The following is a 19,806-nucleotide window of genomic DNA, read 5'->3' as shown; positions in this document are numbered from 1 at the left end:
TTCAGCAGTAATGGAGGGGATGTACGTGTCTTTGGTGAGTGGGAGGGGTCATCGCAATGTAAAGTGAAAAGCTTTAGCTTTGGGGTCAGAAAATTTCATATTTAAATACATTTGACAAATAAAAATTGTGTAAATACAGCATTTTCTTAAAATACAAACATACTTAGAATTCTATTATAAATTCATCATCAAACTCTTCAAATCTTGGTGTGATTCTATAATATAAAATTGTTTTTATTTAAAATATTACAGATTTGTGATTAAGGTAGTCGCTATTTTGATATTTCATGAAAATATTATGTAATTTTCACTTTCTAACTTAGAGAAAATGCTAAAATTAATGAACTGAAAAAAAAGAGAAAAAGACATTGAGAAGAAATCCTTAATGTAAAATTTTAAATAAAAACTATCTCATAAGAATTTATTAAAAACTGTCACCAAAAATGGGAAGAGTTTAAAAAAGTCATCTTTACTTATTGAGGTGATTGTAAAACAGAAGCATTCATTTGTAAGTTGCAGTTTTCATCAACAAAATAAATATTTTGCTTTCCTGTTAAACAAAGTTTAATTTTTGTTTTTTCTTATATACAGCAGCCAAAAATGAGAATGAAGGTCAGTTATTTCTTCTTCGATCGACCTTTAGACACAACCTGCCAACCATCGTCTTCCTCCATTTCGATAGGATCTAAAAAAAAAAAAAAAAAAAATTATACGAAAGTTGTTTATGCATAAAAATAAATTAAACATGTTGAATGAGTTTTATAATGAACAGAAAAAAATATTTTTACTAAAATCTTTGCATCTAAAATGCTTTATCTTTTTATAATTAAGTGACCACTTATCACCAAATTTTTTTTACTTGGGAGTCACCACTTACCAAGGCCCAAAGTAAAGTAGAATTTGATTATTTATTTTAACGGCTCAACAAGAACTTGTTTACATTGGATTTGAAGGCTACTATGTTATATTCAACTGGGCAGCTCTGGGAAAGAAGCTTTATTCATGGAATCTGTGTTTAGATTTAGGCACAGATAGAGAGTGGGGAAAATCGTTTATAGTGGTTGTAGCTAGTTGAGTGTTTTTTTTTTTTTTTTTTGTGGAAGTTTGGCAAGAGGGAACCATAGATTGGAATTCAGTTGAGCACTTGCCATAAAAATAACGATAGAGCAGAGACAGTTTTGTGGGAAAGAGGTTGCAGGAAAGAGAAAAGGGCATCTCCTGAGTTAATGAGATGGAATTATTATCAGCCGAAAGATGAGTAACATTATGGGAATGCTATAGAATGGTTTATAATAATATTTTAATATTAGATTTGAAAATAACCAAGTTGAAAGCAGTTCTGCAGTAATATGCTACACAGGCGAGAAGTCCTGGTAATAAAGCTGTGTATGGATATTCTAATACTAGGAAGAAAAGCAAAGTTTTTTTTTTTTTTCTGTAGTCATGGAAAGACTAGTTATTGTGCTGATTGTTTTATAAGAGAAAAAAGTATTGACGCTCGGTCAACCACCTACAGAAATAACGATTGTATAGAATGAAAGTAGCAACGTCAGATTGTGGATAAACCTGTTACATCATAACTGTACAAATGTTGAATAGTAGTTATGTGCGCTAGTATGAAGTTGGGACAGACAGATTAGTACAGGTCGAACAGTTTCCAGGAAAAATAACAAGCACATCTGACATGCAAGGTCAAAATTGAAGAATGAGATAAAAAAAAAACAAAAAAAACTAGACTCAAAAGATATGAAAACATGTGAAGTGATGACATGTTCCATGTGGAAGTTCAAAGACAACAGATCTATAATAGGATGCGGTAAGGCTTTAAAAAAAAAAAAAAAGTTACAAATTGTCTATCTAATTAAAAGGGCTGTGACAACTGCATATTCTTTTCATTGTTTTGACTCTTGAGTATATGTCCGTCCGTTAATATCTTATATGTTTTTATATAGACTGATGCGGTTCTCGGTTGATTGACTGTGTCGGATATATACTTGAGTCAAAAGAACGAAAAGAATATTCTGTTGTCACAGCCCTACAAATTGAGTATAAGAATTTTTGTTGTTTTCCTGAATCTATATTATAGTTTTCTTAGTCTCAGTAATTATTTAACTGGCTTAGATTTAAATCAAGATTTCCAAAGCTTATAATTGAACTAAAGTATGTGTCCGGTGTTAAGATCGAACCCTAACACTTTACATCACTCCTATGTTAAAATTAGAATTTAAATAAGTTTTTTCAAGTTCCAAAACATTTGATCGAAATCTGAAATACCTGTTGCAGTTGTTTCTTCGCTCATATTTACATCATTTGTCGTTTGGGGATGATTTGGAGCATCAGGGCAGTCTGGTCCCTGGAGTAGAAAAGAAGAAAAGGTTACTATTTATGAAAGCAAACCATGTTCAACTGAAAATGAAAAGGATTGCAAACTTGTTATCAAAATAAAATGAGAAAAGTAATATTCAGATTGATGAACATTTTAATGCTTAGATTCAAATAAGCAGAAAAATGTTCATGTTGATGTAAACAAACTGATTTTTTTCTTTCTTCTCCAGAAATTCCTCATATCAAAAAAAAAAAAAAAAAAAAAAAGTGTATGACAAAACTAAAATGCATTCTAAAAATCATATGAGTAGTTTTATCTCCTATATAATATTTTGACTGCAGAAATTCCATCTGGACCAAAGTATCATAGCTTTGTAATAACAGATGCCACATACTAATTCATTATGTCTAGACTATCAGCTACTATCTTATGTAATTTGTGAACACAATTTTAGACACATTAAGTTGTTATAATAAAATGCTACATTGCATCCTAGGAGCAACACCATCACAATCCTGACATCTATAGAGGAAGGAGTCCCTATTTTTCTCTATAAATATTTAATCTTCCCACTATCAGTTGACACCGGGACCAATTCTACATTTTCCTACGATTCTTTCATTGCACACATTGTAATTGGTTATTAACTACATATGCATAACATTATCTTTCCATTTCCCGGAATCAAAATTGATAAATTCTCCCTTCTCAAAATTCACCCCCATCTGATTGGCTATTATTCTAAAATCCACTTCCTCATACAAAAAATGAACACCACAGAAATTATCAAAAATGGCACCGCTCTCTACATGAAGCAATTGCGCTGAAAATAAAATACCAATTATGAACATTAATTGCTCATAAACAGAAAATTAAATACGGGTAACCTTACACTTATCTATGCATAAAGTGCCTACACGCTAATATCCCCCCCCCCCCCCAAAAAAAATCCCTGAAAAAACAATAACATTTACGGGTACCATTATTTATTATTTGATTTTGGAATTGCTGTTCAACCCTTACACAATGCTATTTTATTTTTCCTTTGTTTTCTTTTCTACATTTAAATTTTTTTACATTTATTATTACTGTGGACAATTTTAATTACTTATATTTTCCATCGATTACCTAGGATTCAATCATCTTACTATCGTGTAAACCGCTTCCCACCCTTACACGAAGCAATTTCTTTTTTGTTTTCGTTTGTTGACAAACAAATTATAAAAAACTTTATTTTTTATCTAAAACACATTAGACACAAAGGCTGAATTAAAACCAGAAAACATTTCATTTTTATTATTTTTGCATTCTTTATTACACTAAATTTACGACATTCGAGGCTGCAAAGTTTGATAGATTGGTCTTTTCAAGATCAAATTTGGCCTTTTTTATGCTCTTAATAAATCAGGGTCCCATGAAAGAGCATAAAAAAAAGCCAAATTTGGACTTAAAAAGGCCAATCTGTCATTGTTTTCTTTTCATTTGTTGACAGCCAAACAAATTATAAAATTTTTTTATTTTTATATAAAACACATTATTAAACCCAAAGACTGAAATAAAACAAGAAAAACTTATTTTTATTATTTTTTCATCTTTTTTATTAGAATAAATTGACAACATTTGAGTCCGCCATATTGCTTTTAAAGGTTGGCCTTTCTAAAGTTTGACAGATTAGCCTTTTTAAGGCCAAATTTAGCCTTCTTTACACTCTTAATTAACACGGTACCATGAAATAGCATAAAAAAGGACAAATTTGGTATTAAAAAGGCCAATCTGTCAAACTTTAGAAAGGTCAAATCTTATAAGCATTATGGCGGCCTCGAATGTTGTACATTTAATCTCATAAAAATGCTGAAAAAAATAATAAAAATGAAATTTTTCAGCATTTTTTTTTAAGCCTTTGGGTCTAATAATGTTTTTATAAAAATAAATAGTTTTTCTAATTTTTGTGTTGGTCAAATAATTATGTTGCTAAACTACATAGCTACTTAAATTACATTGCCTACAGAAACACTTGTTTGTTATAAATTTGTTTTTTGTTTACTTATCTTTTGCGGACTCATTATTGACACTGCTCAGACATTAGCTTTGTGTGTGTGTGTGTGTTTTTGCCTTAGTTTTACCTCCACAATTTTCTTTAAAATGATTTTTAAAGGTTTCGACTATGCCAAATAAGACAATCTCTTAACTTTGGCAGAGATAAGCAGTTTTTGAGAAATAAAGACCTGCATTATGAACTGTACTGTCTATTCCAAAAGCCGTTCTTAACATGAGGAGGTTGGGGGGGGGGTGTCTAACAACCATAGTTTAATTTTTTACAAAGGGGGGGGGGCAATGCTGGTTAATGGGTCCTACTAGTTTTTATAAAGAAAATAATTTTTAAACGATTAATGGAAATTTGTAGGCTTTACAAAAAAAAAAAAAAAAAAAAAAAAAATCTAGCAAGCATGAATTATTGTTGAATTATTTCTTGTTTTTTTTAGACTTTTCAAAATGGCAGGTAAGACAGTCACTCTGAATATTCAATAAAATTCATTTTTGTGTCTAAAACTACTTGATTAATTTAAATGCTTTTTGGAATTTTATATCTCCGTTTCATCATGCGTTCACACATTATACAGCTTTCTCTTTACTTTTGAGTAAAGGGAATTCTGGACACGCATCCACCCCCGCCCTTTCTTAAAAAAAAAATCAGAAACGCGCCATATTAAAAGAGTTTAATTGTATTAAATGGGATTGAATTATTCAAACCACTGTGCTCATCTTGAGTGTTATTTTCACATTTCAGTTGGTGTAGCATGACCTTCTGGAATATTATTTTTGCATAGAAAGGGAATAGCAATAAGCTGCACAACCATCTCTAATCCACAGGGAAATGGCCAGGCAGAACAACTAAATCGCATGCAGTGAAAAACGATATTGCTGGCATTGAATTTGCAGAGACTGCGGATTTCTCATTGGGAATCAATTTTGTGCGATACCTTGCATTCCATTTGTTCATTGTGTACTGCCACGGATGCTACACCTCACAAGCGAATATTCCAGTCTCTTCCCAGTTGGCTTTTGTATCCAGGTCTGGTCTGGATGAAATGTAATGTACGGTCATCTAATGTTGATTATGCACAGAAAGAAGGAAGGAAACAGTGTCGCTGCGTCAACTTGCCCCAAAACCACAAAAATGTAGCACCTAATACTAACTGCTATCTCACTGGAGACTCCATCTCTACAACCACATTCCTCATTTGAATCGAGTGTATCCGAAGAACCTTGTGAAACATCACAGGTTGATACAACACTCGATAAGAACCTATGGAAACTCATCCTTAGACAACAACGTGCCCATCTCTATCATCTAAGAAACAGAGATACTCGAACTTGAACCTTTGTCTATCATTTTATAAACCCTTCCTGAACTCTTTCCACCAGGGGTGAATGTCATATTAGGATTGTTACTTGATGTAAAATCCTAGCAATTTTCCATTCTTCTATTTCAACATGCATACCTGTGATTCTAGATAAATAAAGCCTTATTAAATGGTTTTCTTTCGTCTTCCATGTTTCGAACAATTACAATTTATTTGCGGACTGTTATACTCATCTTCATAGTTGTTGTTTCATGATGTTTCGGCCAACTACTCCTCTGGCCTTCGTTAACTCGGGGCCTGCTCCGCAGTGGATAGAAATATTGAATCTCTACATTTCCAGGTGAGCATTGTCTGAAGATAGCCAATTCAATTCTACCCAAAGCTGGCCAGAGGATTAGTTGGCTAAAAACGTGGTGAGATGACAACAACAACAACTATGGAAGGGGCGGTAATTACTGAGCATTCCTATCTAACGTCATGGTTAACCCTCTGACCAAGGCCAGAAAAGTAGTTGTCAAAAACATTGTGAAATGACAACTATGAAAATGTGGATAACAGTCCACACTTAAATAAACAAATTATTCATCTCAAAAGATTCCAATAATAAAATAATACGCTTAAATATGTTTTACTTCATGTGGATTTCGTATTTATTATTACAGAACAACCAGCGTCGCTCTGGATTAAATGAGGGTGGTTGGTTGGTTGTTTTACGGCATATCAACCCTTTTCGGGTTATTTAATGCCGAATCCAAAGATTTTGAAGAAAAATTTTTTTAATAGAATATATTTGTTGTTTTCACGTTGGTTTCTATTTAACCCATAGTTGGGACCCTAACAGGTACTACCACTCCGGGTCAGAGTGGACCTGGGAGCAATGGTAATTAAAGCGTGGCTCCACACTCCCCAAAGCCCGCAAGCTGGGGCCTCACCACTGGATATAGTTTAAGGTCATATCCAGGACCCCCATTGAGGGACTTTTACCCTCTGCAGGGGGGCAGTCGGCGTATTCTAATGCCCTACCGATAGGGCCAAATGAGGGTGGTAGAATACAAAGATTTTACTGGAAATGGCTTAAACAATTTTCTATCTCAAAATTACTTTATTTGTAAAGTCAATTCCGGATATGGCTGAAACTGTTTACGATCTCAAAATTAGATTAATACATATATATTGTGTGTTTTTTATGAAAGTTTACTAGGCCAGTTTCTGTAGGGGGTGATCCCTATTTTAAAAAAAATTTTTTATGCTATCATCCGGGAATGATGTGATGGTTGTAGTGGTGGGTAGAAAGAAGCATGATTATGTTAATTTTAAATGTGCTCTTGAGTTCTCTCTTGGGGGTTGGGTTGGAGAGAGTAATGTCCGTTTTAGGGTCAAAAGGTATGTGAAATTGTTTCATATATGTATTTAAATTACCCGTGTTAGTGTGGGTAAAATTATTTAAATATATGTTGTACGTTACTAATCCTTGCGAAGGTAAAACTATTTCATATACAAGTTGTAAATTACCTACGCTAGGTAAGATACAATTATTTCATACGTGTAATACCCGTTCTAGGTAGGTAAAATATTTTTTGCTCGAAATAGCAAATGATACATAGACATTAAAAATTTCATACTCCTAAGAATAACAAATATATTCAAAATCAAATTCAATTTTCTCATTGTTTATACGGTCCTGAGCAACGCCAAGTAGTCTCACTATATTGAATATTATATTGTACCTAATATATAGTAGTGATTTCAAAAGTTGGAAAAAAAAAAAAAATGATTTGGGTGCCATCAGCTAGAATCAAAACCAAAACATTTAGTGCTCCAGCCGCATCTTCTACCAATGTAAATATTGAGAAATAGGTAAGACTAGTGGGGCACCCGGCGTTGCCTGGGTGTTTGTAGGTGTGTGTTGAGGGGGGGGTAAAGCAAAACAAAAAGGAAACTTAACCTTGTTTAGATATAAAAAATATGTTAAACTTCTTAAAAAAAAAAAACCAAAAAAAAAAAAAACCAGCAATTTTAAAAATGGAAAAAAAAAATCTTTTGTAGGTGTAAAAGAAAAAAAAGGAGGGGGGGGGGGTGGTGGCAGGTAGGTTCGAACCCGGAGCCTTGAGGCCAATAGGCTGATGACATACACCTGCGCTACGACAATGGAAGCAATGTAAGACGTTAAATTTAGCGATTAAAAAGTGAAAGAGTTTAAATTGAGGTCAAACATCACGCTATTCCGCAGTTAACAATTTCTGCGAGACAGTTTTTAAGTGCGTGTTTAATGAGGTCAAATTTGCACTTAATTTTACTGCGGGATAGTTCTTTTTTTTTTTTTTTTTTTTTTTTTTTTACCCAACTTTGTCTGGTTTTGTTTCCCCAACGTGTTTGGGAAAACCAGCTCCCCTGTTTATTAGGGGAGTGTCCAAATGAAAGCACATGTTTCCGGGCTAGCCGAGAACCGCTCATTAGTTTCACATCAGTTTCACTTTTATACGAAAAAGCCGAATCAACACGTGAGAAGCCAAAATAGCAATAATTTTGTAAAAGTCGCTGTAAATAAATCTAGACGTGATGCACATTGGCAAATCGTAGATATTATTATCTAGTATGTATATAAACACTTCACAAAACCCTGATAAAAAAAGCCTTTGCTGGAGATACAAAAACTCTTGAGTGCGTTTTGCCTTTTATATATATATAGACTAGCGGGGGTACCTGGCGTTGCCCGGGTGTTTGGGGGTGTGTATGGAACCCAAACTCTAGAAGCACAAAAGGTATTAATTCATAATACAGTGGAAATCATCAATGTCATCACCCTACACCAGGACACCTAGGACGTGAGTGGAAGTGATAGAGTTGAATGTGACATTATTGATATCACATCATTCTTAATTTATTGTCAGAAGAGAAGTGCATTTTTTGCAAACAAAAAATTTAGGTATTAAAAACATTTTTGTTGTTAATTTTGCAATTAAATTTATCAGACATGTTATAAAATGTTGAAATTTAAATCGCATAAATATTTCGAGCTGTAATTTGTTCTCATCTTGAGTGTTATTTGTGAAATGTTTTGGTTTATGTAGCCTTCGACCTTCGTCAGACATGTTAGTTACAATTTTGGAAAAGAAAGGAAAAAAGTTACTAGCTCCATAAATGGTTTCATATTCTTTTTATTTTTTTTTTTACTGTGGTTTTGTATGTATGAAAAAAATTGGTTGACAAAAGGAAGGTAACTAATCAGGTTTGACGGGATTAACTTCCTTTTACCGTTGAAATTTTAAAGGAGGGTTGTACAATCTTTGTTTTTCTTTATAATTAGTATATAGAAACCTCTAACTATAACGAAAAAAAAAATTGTACAACTTCAAATTTCAAAAGGTGAAAGGGAGATAATCTCTTGTAAAACTTTATTAGAGTTAACTCCCTTTGTCAATAAATTTCTTTCGCACATAAAACCACTACAAAAAAAAAAAAAAAAAAAAAAAAACTCCAAGAATATTTTGAGGTGGTTTTAAACTTATAAAAAAGTCCAAAATCAAAAATAAATGCCAAAATTTTTACAATTCTGAATTTTTGAGATGAGGATTGATTATTCAGATTATTTGGACTATTGTTCTCATCTGGAGCGTTAGTTTCACAATGCTTCATTTGATGTAACTTTCTTCAGATGTATCGTGTCAAATTCTAGAAATTTGCAGAAAACTTCGAATGGAACCTTTTAATTTACAGAGCTAGTATGCTCTAGTTCTGTATTTTTAGGTCATCCACATTCCAAGAATACAACTTTTACAATTGAATCTCACCAAGTACTTTATCCACTGTGCCAATTCTAGCACAACAAAAGCAATATGTAGTAACAGCAACATATATCAAAACGAGATGGACAATTTAAGAGAAACCCTTCACAGAAACGACTATCCAGAAAGCATGACATGAGCTCCAACCGATCTGAATCAAATATCAAAGAATATCACCCAAATCTTAAAACAATAAACAAGTTTATTTTTTAGATTGATTTTACTAATTATGCACGACTAAAAATTAAACACGATTTTATGTACGCCTAATTAAGACTAAGAGACTGAGACAATTATTTGGCACACTGTATTAGAAAAAAAAAAAATTCTGTCGTTAAGGGTTTAATTAGTCAAGGCAGCTTTGGCAGTTTCAAGTTTAATTTAAAAAACAGACAAAAAATAAGCAATAGTTGATAATGTTGTGTTAGAATTGTCTGCAAGGACTCATGGTCCAGTGAAATTCAGTTGTAAAAGTTACATTCCTCGAGTGCAGGAGATCCAAAAATACAATTGTGAATTATTTAAGACTTGCATCCAACTTAGATAATTATACAAGACGGTTCGTGATTAGCTTTCTGGTATATTAAAAGCATAACACCAATGATGTGGCTTTGTTGCTATCGAAGTGAGTTTTACGAGGTCCATTCTCCCAGTGGATGAGTCTCCACTATCACGGAATGCCAACGGGGCTTCTTAGGCATATTTGTAGGCCAGAATGTGTTTATCCTAATGCGCTAGACATTATTTCTAACCATCATCGTAGCCTCGTAAGGGATGTTCTTTTCTCTTCCCTGCAATCTCTTTCTCACAGAAGAAATCTTGTGAGTTTATCTCTGCTTTATCGTTATTTTCATGGCAAGTGCTTGGCTGAGCTGCAATCTATGGTCCCCAATCACCAAACTTTCACAAGAAACACCCGTCTAGCAGAAAACACTATCAATAATTTCCCCTACTCTTTATCTATACCTAAACCTAAACGTAGATTCCATGGGAAAGCTTCTTTCTTAGAACTGCACGCCTATGGAATTGTCTTCTGTTTTCCTGCTTTTCAACTGATTACAATATGGTTGTCTTCAAGTCTAATGTAAACAAGTTTTTGATGGGCCGTTCCATATAAGTTAACAAATTTACCGAAATTCCATTACTAATGATTACTATATTGTCCAATTTCTACTGTACACTCTTTAACCCTTATCCTCGCGTGGTCTCAAGGCCTTGATAAGTGGTGATGCCTATGTAAAAAAAAATCTGGTGGAACGAGAGCATGTTACTCCAATGGATTAAATAAAGGGTTCTGTCCGAAATTTCATGCATATTCCAGAGTTTGACAGATATTCCCAGGTTCAACCAGGTACATCTGAAGAGGATCGGAAGTTACATCGATTGAAATATTGTGAAAATAACAAAACTCTGCAATGTCAAACACATGGTACTCTGTCTTTGTTCGGCCATATTTAGGACACGTCTTTTCCTGTCGCTCTTGGGCCACATGTGTGTAACACGTCTATTTCGATTTGTGTGTAACACTGTTTTTTTTAATAATCATTTTCTTTCCTTCTTCCTCACTGTCACATCACCTCACACATGGCTCGGCCATTTGCCTATGTTGGATACCATACAGCTGCTCCTGTCATACACACTGTTATATGTACGTAAACTTTTTTATATAATTTATACACACACACAAGCATTTCTCAAAATTCACCCTTGATCTCATCCGAAATTTCTTCATAAATAATTCTTAAAAAAAAAATGGGAAGATGTTATAAGAATTTTTTTTGCTGAACTCACCCCAATTTCCTGCTCCTCACTGTTTGCTCGTTGACAATTAGTCACTTGTGCTTTTGGAAGTGCATTCATACGCAGCCTAACTTCTTCTTTCTTGCCTGCTTGACACATTTGATACATCGAACATATCTCCCTGGCAATCTGAAAAAAAAAACCCAAACAAACAAAGTATAAAGATGAGAAAGAAAAAAAAAAAAAGGCCAACAAACGTTGCAATTCTCATTGGATTAATTGCTAATCAACTGATTCTGCATTGTTAGCATGATAAAAATTATATTTTAGTTTAGGCATGATAGACCGCCAGACAAAGTCTCTCATAGCGATGTGAGGACACATCTCAAAAACCTGTTTATTCAATGTATGGATTTATAAGATTTTTTTTTTTTTTTTTTTTACATTTTCACCCCAAACAAGGCACATTGCCACTTTGGTGTAGGGGGCTACTATCAGGGGCAGCAACTACTGGGGCACTATGTTGGGATTTGGGCAGCAAGATGTCAGTTCATGTTACACTTGAACTTCTGCATGTCAGTACAGTTAGGGAAGCAGGGACCTGGAATGGAATTCCAGAGTCTAGCGGTTCTGGGGAAGAAACTACTGGAGTAGAAAGATCTTTTACATCTAGGGATCTCTACTGTGTGGGGGTGGGATTTAACTGCCTGTCGGGTTTGTCAAGGGTGTCTACGTCGTGGGGGCACAAGTGTCTGCAGTTCGTCAGAGCATTCACCATTAAAATACTTGTAGAACAGGCAGAGGGATGCAACGTTTCGTCGATGGGACAGAGGCTGAAGCTTAGATGCCAGTTCAGGGCCCATCAGATTGGCGACCTTCTTTTGAACCTTGTCTAGGAGCGAGAGACTAGCAGCAGATGCACCAGCTCAAATGTGACAGCAATACTCCATACATTTAGATGAAGGCTGATTGTTTATATTACTTGTATTGATTGGACTATTGTTTTCATCTTGAGTGTTATTTGTGAAACGTTTAGGTCGGTTTGGCCTTCAACCGTCTTCAGGCATGTTTGTTGTGTGGAAAAGTAGAAGTTACAGGCGCCGCAGATATTTTCGTAAAAATGAATGAAAATATTTTGTTTTGATATTAAAGTGTTGATTATGCAAAACTTTGCCATTCCCTACTCAAAAAAAAAAAAGTAACATAAAATGTTATAGTGATATTTGAGCTTCGAACTTTCAACTGAAAAAATAATTTAATATCCAAACTATTTTTGTGAAATCAGTAAATATATAACAAACTAAAAATGAAAATCATTTGTAATATTATGATCATCTATGTTGAAACTATAAAATAACTTCAAAGAGATTCAAGATAAAATATTTAAAATCTTTATCAAATTACATTTTGGAAAAAGATGCAACTTTAAGTTCACGCTACAAACGGACTTTTTTTTAAAAACCTCTTCAGCTAATATAGCTCTGATAGTTTCTACTGATCCATATTTAGTGGTAGTTGGTGAATTGTTATTTTAGTTAACTTTGGAGATTTTGATTTTCAAGTTTTCTGCCATTTTTCAACTTCTTTTCATTTGAAACCTTCTGATTATACCCCTACCTCCCACCTGGGTAAAATCGGAAAACCCAGAACATTTTAGTCACTGCGTTGATAAATGTGTTTAGTTTTATACGTTATGTATATTTTTTCATTATGGATAACTCATCAGAAAATAACACAATTTTTGGCGAAGCTAAATCGAAAAAAATCTGTGGAAAAAAATTAAATTCTAGTGGAAAAAAATTGAAAATGAATTAGTAAGTATTTGAGTTTAGGAAAATTTCTTTCTAATAATTTGTTTGGTGTCATGTGCAAATGTATACTTGTAGATGTTTTAGTTTTTCGCTGGAAATCGAAATAAAAAAAAAAATGCATTGCTTACATGAGGGAGGCTGCCATCATCTGCAATTGTGTCGAACTCTGTGTTAAGCACGTCACCCAGGTAGTCTTCCACTTCAGAAGGATCTAAATTGGCTAAAGGATAAAAAAAAAAAAGAAAAAAAGATGACTCCAAATCACCGTTTTGACATTTTGCAACATCATTGCACCAAGAAAAGAAAAGACATCTCACTATTCAACTCCCCACAATCCCCTGTTAAACATTAAACCCAAATAGTAGTCATTTACATCCAAGTGGCAATTCACCTTGTTTGAGGTAAAAATAAAAACCCCCACAAAAGGTGAAAGTTTTTCCCTTATTGGGTATAATATAATAATCAATAGAGAATTGTCTCTATAAAAACACAAAATTTGCATAAATTAAAATATCATATTTAAGTGTATTTTATGAGTGGGCCGTGCCGGAGGGCAGCTACTATATATTAGGTACAATATAAAAATCAATAGAGAATTGTCTCTATAATAAACACAAAATTTGCATAAATTAAACTATCATATTTAAGTGTATTTTATGAGTGGACCATGCCGGAGGGCAGCTACTATATATTAGGTACAATATAAAAATCAATAGAGAATTGGCTCTATAATTAGAAATCTGCATTTAAGTGTATTTTATGACAGGGCAATGCCAGGTGGCCTGCTAGTATATATTAGAGAGAGAGATGTTATAATTAGCAATACACATGAAAAAATTGAAATAGCTTAAAATATTTCAATATTGGTATACATAGAAAGAGTTTGATGAGCTAAGAAAGAATCTTTTTAAATTTTTTAAATCCAATTAAAATTAAGGAATTATGACTATTTTTGTGTCTCACACGTTTGGATATTTTCCCCTCTTTAAGACCATATGCGTTTCATCACATTTTTTATACTACTTTTTCACTAAAACTGCCATATCTTTGTTCAAACACAAGACTAAGCAATGAAATTTACCATATAAGTGTATTTTTGTACAAGGATTCAGAATATGTGACTGTGAATCTCCAAAATTTCATGGTTTCCAAATAGTCTGCAGTAAATGTGCATAAATATGCTGCAATTCCTTAAAAATGCTATGTATTCATAAACAGAAAAGAAGTTGGAGAACTCAAAGTTGAATTGTAATGTGCTTTATGTACAAAAAACTTAAATCTAAACATAAGACCATTTAAAAATGAATATATTTCAATATTTCTTTGGTATTATTGTAGATTAACACCTTCTGTTTAACCTCACCCAACCCCTTCTGACCACCCCTCCAAAATGTGATTCTACCTTTTTAGGAAATTATGTATGAAATGCCATGAAAAACTTTAATGAAAGATAAACAAATTATTTTAGAATTTAATGTAAAATAATTCCCCATTACAAGTCATTCTAGCATTTTAGGGCAGTTAACTGTTTTTTTATGGGAGATAAAACCTGTATGCTTTTTGTTTTATTTTTTTTAAGACGATTATGTGTGGTTTTAAGAGGGTTTCTATGCAATGAGAATATGGGGAAGGTTGCCATTCGGACTTTGAATTAATTGTAGGGGTAAGGAAAATTATGTGTGAACATACTGAAGACGTGACAGAAACAAAAACAACAAAAACAATATTAGAGGGGAGGGGGGTTAGTTTCACAAATTTAATTTTAAATAAATATCTTACAGAAAGTTATATACATGTGTGTGTGTGTGTATTTGACAGGTAAATAAGTCAGCAAATATTATATTTAGTTTTAATTTAATAAGAGACTGCGCTACGAAATTTCGAAGAAAATTCCATAAATTTGTTGATTTCTATTTTCGAGGTTGAAGGTGTTTATTCTATATGCCATTTATACTACGCTGGAGCAGATTGTAAAAATACCTTTCGTTTAATAAGTAGAAAAAAAATAATGGGGTTTGTATGACTGTACACAGATTCGAAAAACGCAAATACATAAATAAATGTTATCAAAGGCAAGATAAGTTTCTTTTCTACCTAACTGGATATGTTTTTAGTGTTTTTATTTAATGTAACATGTTTATTCAGCTCGAAAAACATACAGTGCTTACTAATGTATTGGAAAGTTAAAAATGGCGGCCGACGGTAAGTTTGGGAAAATGAGTTAAAAATAAAAAGCTAGTCAAAATACTGTTAAAAACCCACCGAATATATATCCGCCTATGTCACGGTAACATATATTGAGCGAGTTTCTAACAGTATTTTGTCTAGTTTTTTATTTATAATTCATTTTCCCAAACTTATCGCCATTTAAAATTTTCAAATACATCGGTAAACACTGTTTTTCGAGCTGAATAAACATGTTACATTAAATATAAACACTAAAAACATATCCAGTTAGGTAGAAAAGTAACTTATCTTGCCTTTGGTAACATTTGTTATATAGTTGTGTTTTGACAACTTTTTGCAAATCTATGTGTATAGTAATGCAAACGAGATTTTAATACATCTTTTGATTTTGAAAAAACATTGTTTTAATTCGCTGTTCAAAACTAATGTAATGAATAAAAGTGCATGCAAGCTATATATCTACAAAAGTTTATTTTGTTTTTTTAACCATGTTTTTAAATTTGACGAGAAATGTGAGAAATTATAATGGATTCATAATGCCGAATTGGTTTGGATTGTTATTATACATTCTGAAAACCGAATAGTTCTAAACTAATGTTATTCTGATAACAAAATAACTCTAAACATATCAGAACATTTATATTCATATTTTCATGTTTTTCTTAATTCGTTTGTGAATAAAAATTAAAGAACGCGTGCTGTTTATACTGTGCTGTAACTAATACTACAACTGCTGCTCCTGCTGCTACTAATACTAAATTAATTTGACCAAACTCAAGAAATAGAAACATTTTTTTTCAGGTAGTTCTTTTTAAATTATTATCAATTACTGCGGTTCTACTCAACATAGCATAATACTTTTAATTGATAAAGATAGTAAAAAGAATGATTTACTAGTGGGTGTCCAATGAAATATTTTTCAAAGTGTTCGATACTCGTGATATTAAAGTCTTATTTTTAACACGACAAAAAAAGAAATGGTCAAAAATATTTCGGACACTTGACAGTATTAAGATTAACACCTCTTCTGATTGGTTTCCTAAATTTCACAACGAAATTCTTCATACAATCATGGTACGGGCCTTTAGAAAACAGGGAGGGTCATTACAAAACCTTACCAAAAACACCATTTTATGACGTTCACATTTTTATCACTTTATTTGCTTAAAACTCTTAAAATATATAATGCACATTCATATTTATTAATTCATTTGAAAGTATATTCATTTCCAAACAAAACAGTAGTATTTTGAAGTCTTGAAATGCTTTGGTTTGAAAAATATGGCTATTTTAGTAGAACTACCTTGAAATCTGTGATTATCCAAAGCGTTTTTTTCGTCCGTGTGTATTACTATTATAATGCACATGATGTTGCAATAATCTTAATAACCAAAATTGACTGCAATGGATTCAAGCTTTTAACTAATTTGGCTCACTATCAAGATTGGTAATTTTTAAAGCCCTTAAAAATGAAACGACCTTTAATCTTTTAAAAATTATTTTTAATGCCATTCTGAAATGGCTCCAATCTTTTCATTAAGCAATATCCATTTAATAAAGTCACAAAATTTAAATTTGCACCAGCAAAAAAAAAAGTTTACTCATATTTTCATTAAAAAAGAAAAAGAAAAAAAGCCCTCCCCTCAAAAAATATCATAAGTATTCAAAGAATTATGCACAATTAATTCTGACAATTTTCTAAAGATGCTCTCACCACATGCATCAAAATTAAAAAAAACAAACAAACATTTATGACACAAGACCTACAAGGTATGATGGGTCAGGAACGCGTCTTGCACTTACTATTTTCCGAGAACCACTTATCGATAGCAAAACTCATCCACTCGGCTTTTTCTTTGCTTTCGTAACCGCCAAAGCCATGTTCGACAGCAAGCTAAAAAAATGAAAAAGTTTGTAAGATCAGAGTCAAGCGGTAAGAATTGGCCTTAACTTTCGGTTAGGAGCAAAGTGTAGTATCAGCTCAGATACTACACTTTATGCATTTATTTTTTTTTGCAGACTATTATCTAATCTTCATAGTTGTTGCTGTTTCATCATAATTCAGCCAACTCATCCTTTGGCCTTCTTCAGGTGATTAACTGCGACGAGATAAGATAAGGATGCTGAGTCATGTAACTTATTTCCAGAAACGTGTCGAAACAACAATGAAGATGAGGATAACAGTCTGCAAAAGAAATGGATGCACAAATTATGAAAGAAATTATTATGAAAGAAAAAATAAAGTATAAATAAATTACATTAAGATTTTTGTTCCTTAGAAGCGATGGTTGAGTTTGAATAAAATAAAATACATATTATATACGTTTGAAGCTGAAACAACGCATTATTACAAAATAAACAGACATTTATTTTGTTTGAAATTTATATCGAAATTCATAAATATATTTCAAAGATATACTTCATCATCAGTATGTTTTTCCTTCTCTCTCTTTTTTTTTTTGTTGCCATGTTGGAGCAGAGAATCAGCAAGTAGAAGTCGGTTTGTTGTTTTTACGGTAGTTTTTAAAAAAATCTTAACGTGAATTCTGCATGACCAACGCACTGTTCTGACATTTAAAAAACTATCGTAAAAACAACAAATGGATTTCTACTTGCTGATTTTCTGCTCCAACGACAACAAGGCAAAAAAAAAAAAAAAATAAAAAATAAATGAATAAATAAAAGGAAAGTCATACTGATGATGAAGTATATCTTTGAAATATATTTATGAATTTCAATATAAATTTCGAACAAAATAAATGTTTGTTTATTTTGTAATAATGCGTTGTTTTGGCTTCAAACATATATAATACGTATTTTATTTTATTCAAATAAATTACACTTTATTTTTTCTGACCTGAGTCGAGTCACTGAAGGCAACATCTTTCTAACAGAGGCAATTTTTGTTTTTGTTCCAATTCAGAGTGTCCCTTTTTTGGGGAGCTGGATTTTTTTTCTTGTGTTAACAGATTTTATGTGTAAGTTTTCTCTCATGGGAAAGGCAAGCAAATAAAGTCTTTTGTAAATTTTCACTATTTACAAATGAATTTTTTTATTAATTTTAAATTCAATTCTTTTCGTCAATATCTTTTGTCTTATTGGGAAGTGGTGGTGGTTAACGACACTGACTGACGACCTAGTTGTTCAAAGTTCAAATCCTGTTCGTTCCATAAAAATCACTTTCGCTTATGATGTTGGCAACCTTCATGTGATCCCTCCTGCATGTCTTCCTAGAAAGAATGCTGACTAGAAAAATATCTGGGAAACCAATGCCAACAATAGAATCTTTGGATTCATATGATGATGAATAATCAGTTCTCAGTATGACGGAGATCATTCCTCTTCTCTTTAAAACGCTTTCAGTGACTTGCAAGAATATTTAACAGAAAGACCGAGACTAACAAATCAAATAAATGGGATATTTTAACAAAAAAAAGTAAAAGAATATTGTTTTTTTTTTTTTTTTTTTTTTTACTTTAACTGAAATGCAATATTCACCGTTACATTGACGACTTTTTTCAAATTTTCGGGTATGCTGAAAACGAATATCACATTTAAATTTGAGGCAAACAAGTAGTTTTCTGGATAATAAAGGTCTTATTATCCAGTGTAATCCATTGTTTTTCCCAACTGAAAAGAACTAATGCGTGTTAACCCCCCTCTCCTCCCCATGTTAAGAATGGCGAACACCACTAACATTTATGAAGTAATTCTACCTCTGCATTGTATTTCCTCTTATAAACTTAATTTTCTTTTATATGCACACTAAACAATGCTTCAAATAAATTACATTGGTCCCTTATTTTAAAGTGTTTTTGTTTAGCTTAGTACAAAATAAATGTCAACTCTTAAGGTAGAACAAGAAAAAAACATAGCTGACTTTAGATGATCAATCACATGAAGTCTCAATAATTGCTCAAAAATCAAAAATGCACAAAAGTACTGGTAATATAAATGTAGTTTAACATATTTTCGCACAATTAATGGCATTTAATAATGGCTTTTAATTTTCGATTTTTGAGCGATTATCAAAGCTCATGTGATCATCTAATATAAGTCAGGTTTTATATTTATCGTTTTCTACTTCAACATTAGCTGTATATTAAAGTAAAGCAGAATAAATAATTAAAAAAAAAACACTTTAAAATAAGTTAAAACGCCCCCTTCGCCCAAAAGCACTTATCGAGGTAAGTAGAAGAGTAACTAATCTTGCCTTTGGTAACAATTTTTTGATCACCTTTTTTTTTAATTGTTAACTATTAGGTAAACTGAAGTTGAAGTTCAATCTAAACAAATTCAAAGTCCAAGGAACAGGAAACATACTCAATAAATATTACCAAAGGTATAAAAATTACTTTCTTTTGCCTACATGGATAATTTTTGTTTAGTTTTAAATCATTTTAAAGTGCTTTTATTTACATTTTTTATTGTTACCTTCCAAATATTGTAAACCCAAACAATTAAACATAGCGCCAGATTTTACTCTATTTGAAGCCACAATGATTGCTCACTAGTAAAAAACAAACAAAACAAAAAACAAACAAACAGTTAATAAAATATACAGATCGGTTGAAAATTAAATTTTCGACTGA

At 32.3% G+C, this 19,806-nt stretch overlaps 1 protein-coding gene across 1 annotated transcript in view; it reads right to left on the bottom strand.

Moving 5' to 3' along the window:
• Positions 1 to 208: 208 nt before the first annotated feature.
• Positions 209 to 19,806, bottom strand: part of LOC145278292 (pre-rRNA-processing protein TSR2 homolog) — a 20,812-nt gene continuing 1,214 nt past the window's right edge. Inside the window, exons 2-6 of the mRNA XM_080130585.1 lie at positions 17,018 to 17,108; positions 13,156 to 13,247; positions 11,268 to 11,405; positions 2,275 to 2,353; positions 209 to 685 (exon numbers count right to left, since the gene is read on the bottom strand). Of these exons, the coding sequence (XP_079986711.1) occupies positions 618 to 685; positions 2,275 to 2,353; positions 11,268 to 11,405; positions 13,156 to 13,247; positions 17,018 to 17,108 (468 nt within the window). The 3' untranslated portion in view covers positions 209 to 617. The remainder of the gene's footprint in view (positions 686 to 2,274; positions 2,354 to 11,267; positions 11,406 to 13,155; positions 13,248 to 17,017; positions 17,109 to 19,806) is intronic.

This window comes from Euprymna scolopes, chromosome 1, assembly GCF_053919585.1.
Source record: "Euprymna scolopes isolate OS-2025 chromosome 1, ASM5391958v1, whole genome shotgun sequence".
NCBI lineage: Eukaryota > Metazoa > Mollusca > Cephalopoda > Sepiida > Sepiolidae > Euprymna > Euprymna scolopes.
Note: the sequence above shows the minus strand (reverse complement) of the source record. Positions and strands in the feature narration are given on the sequence as shown.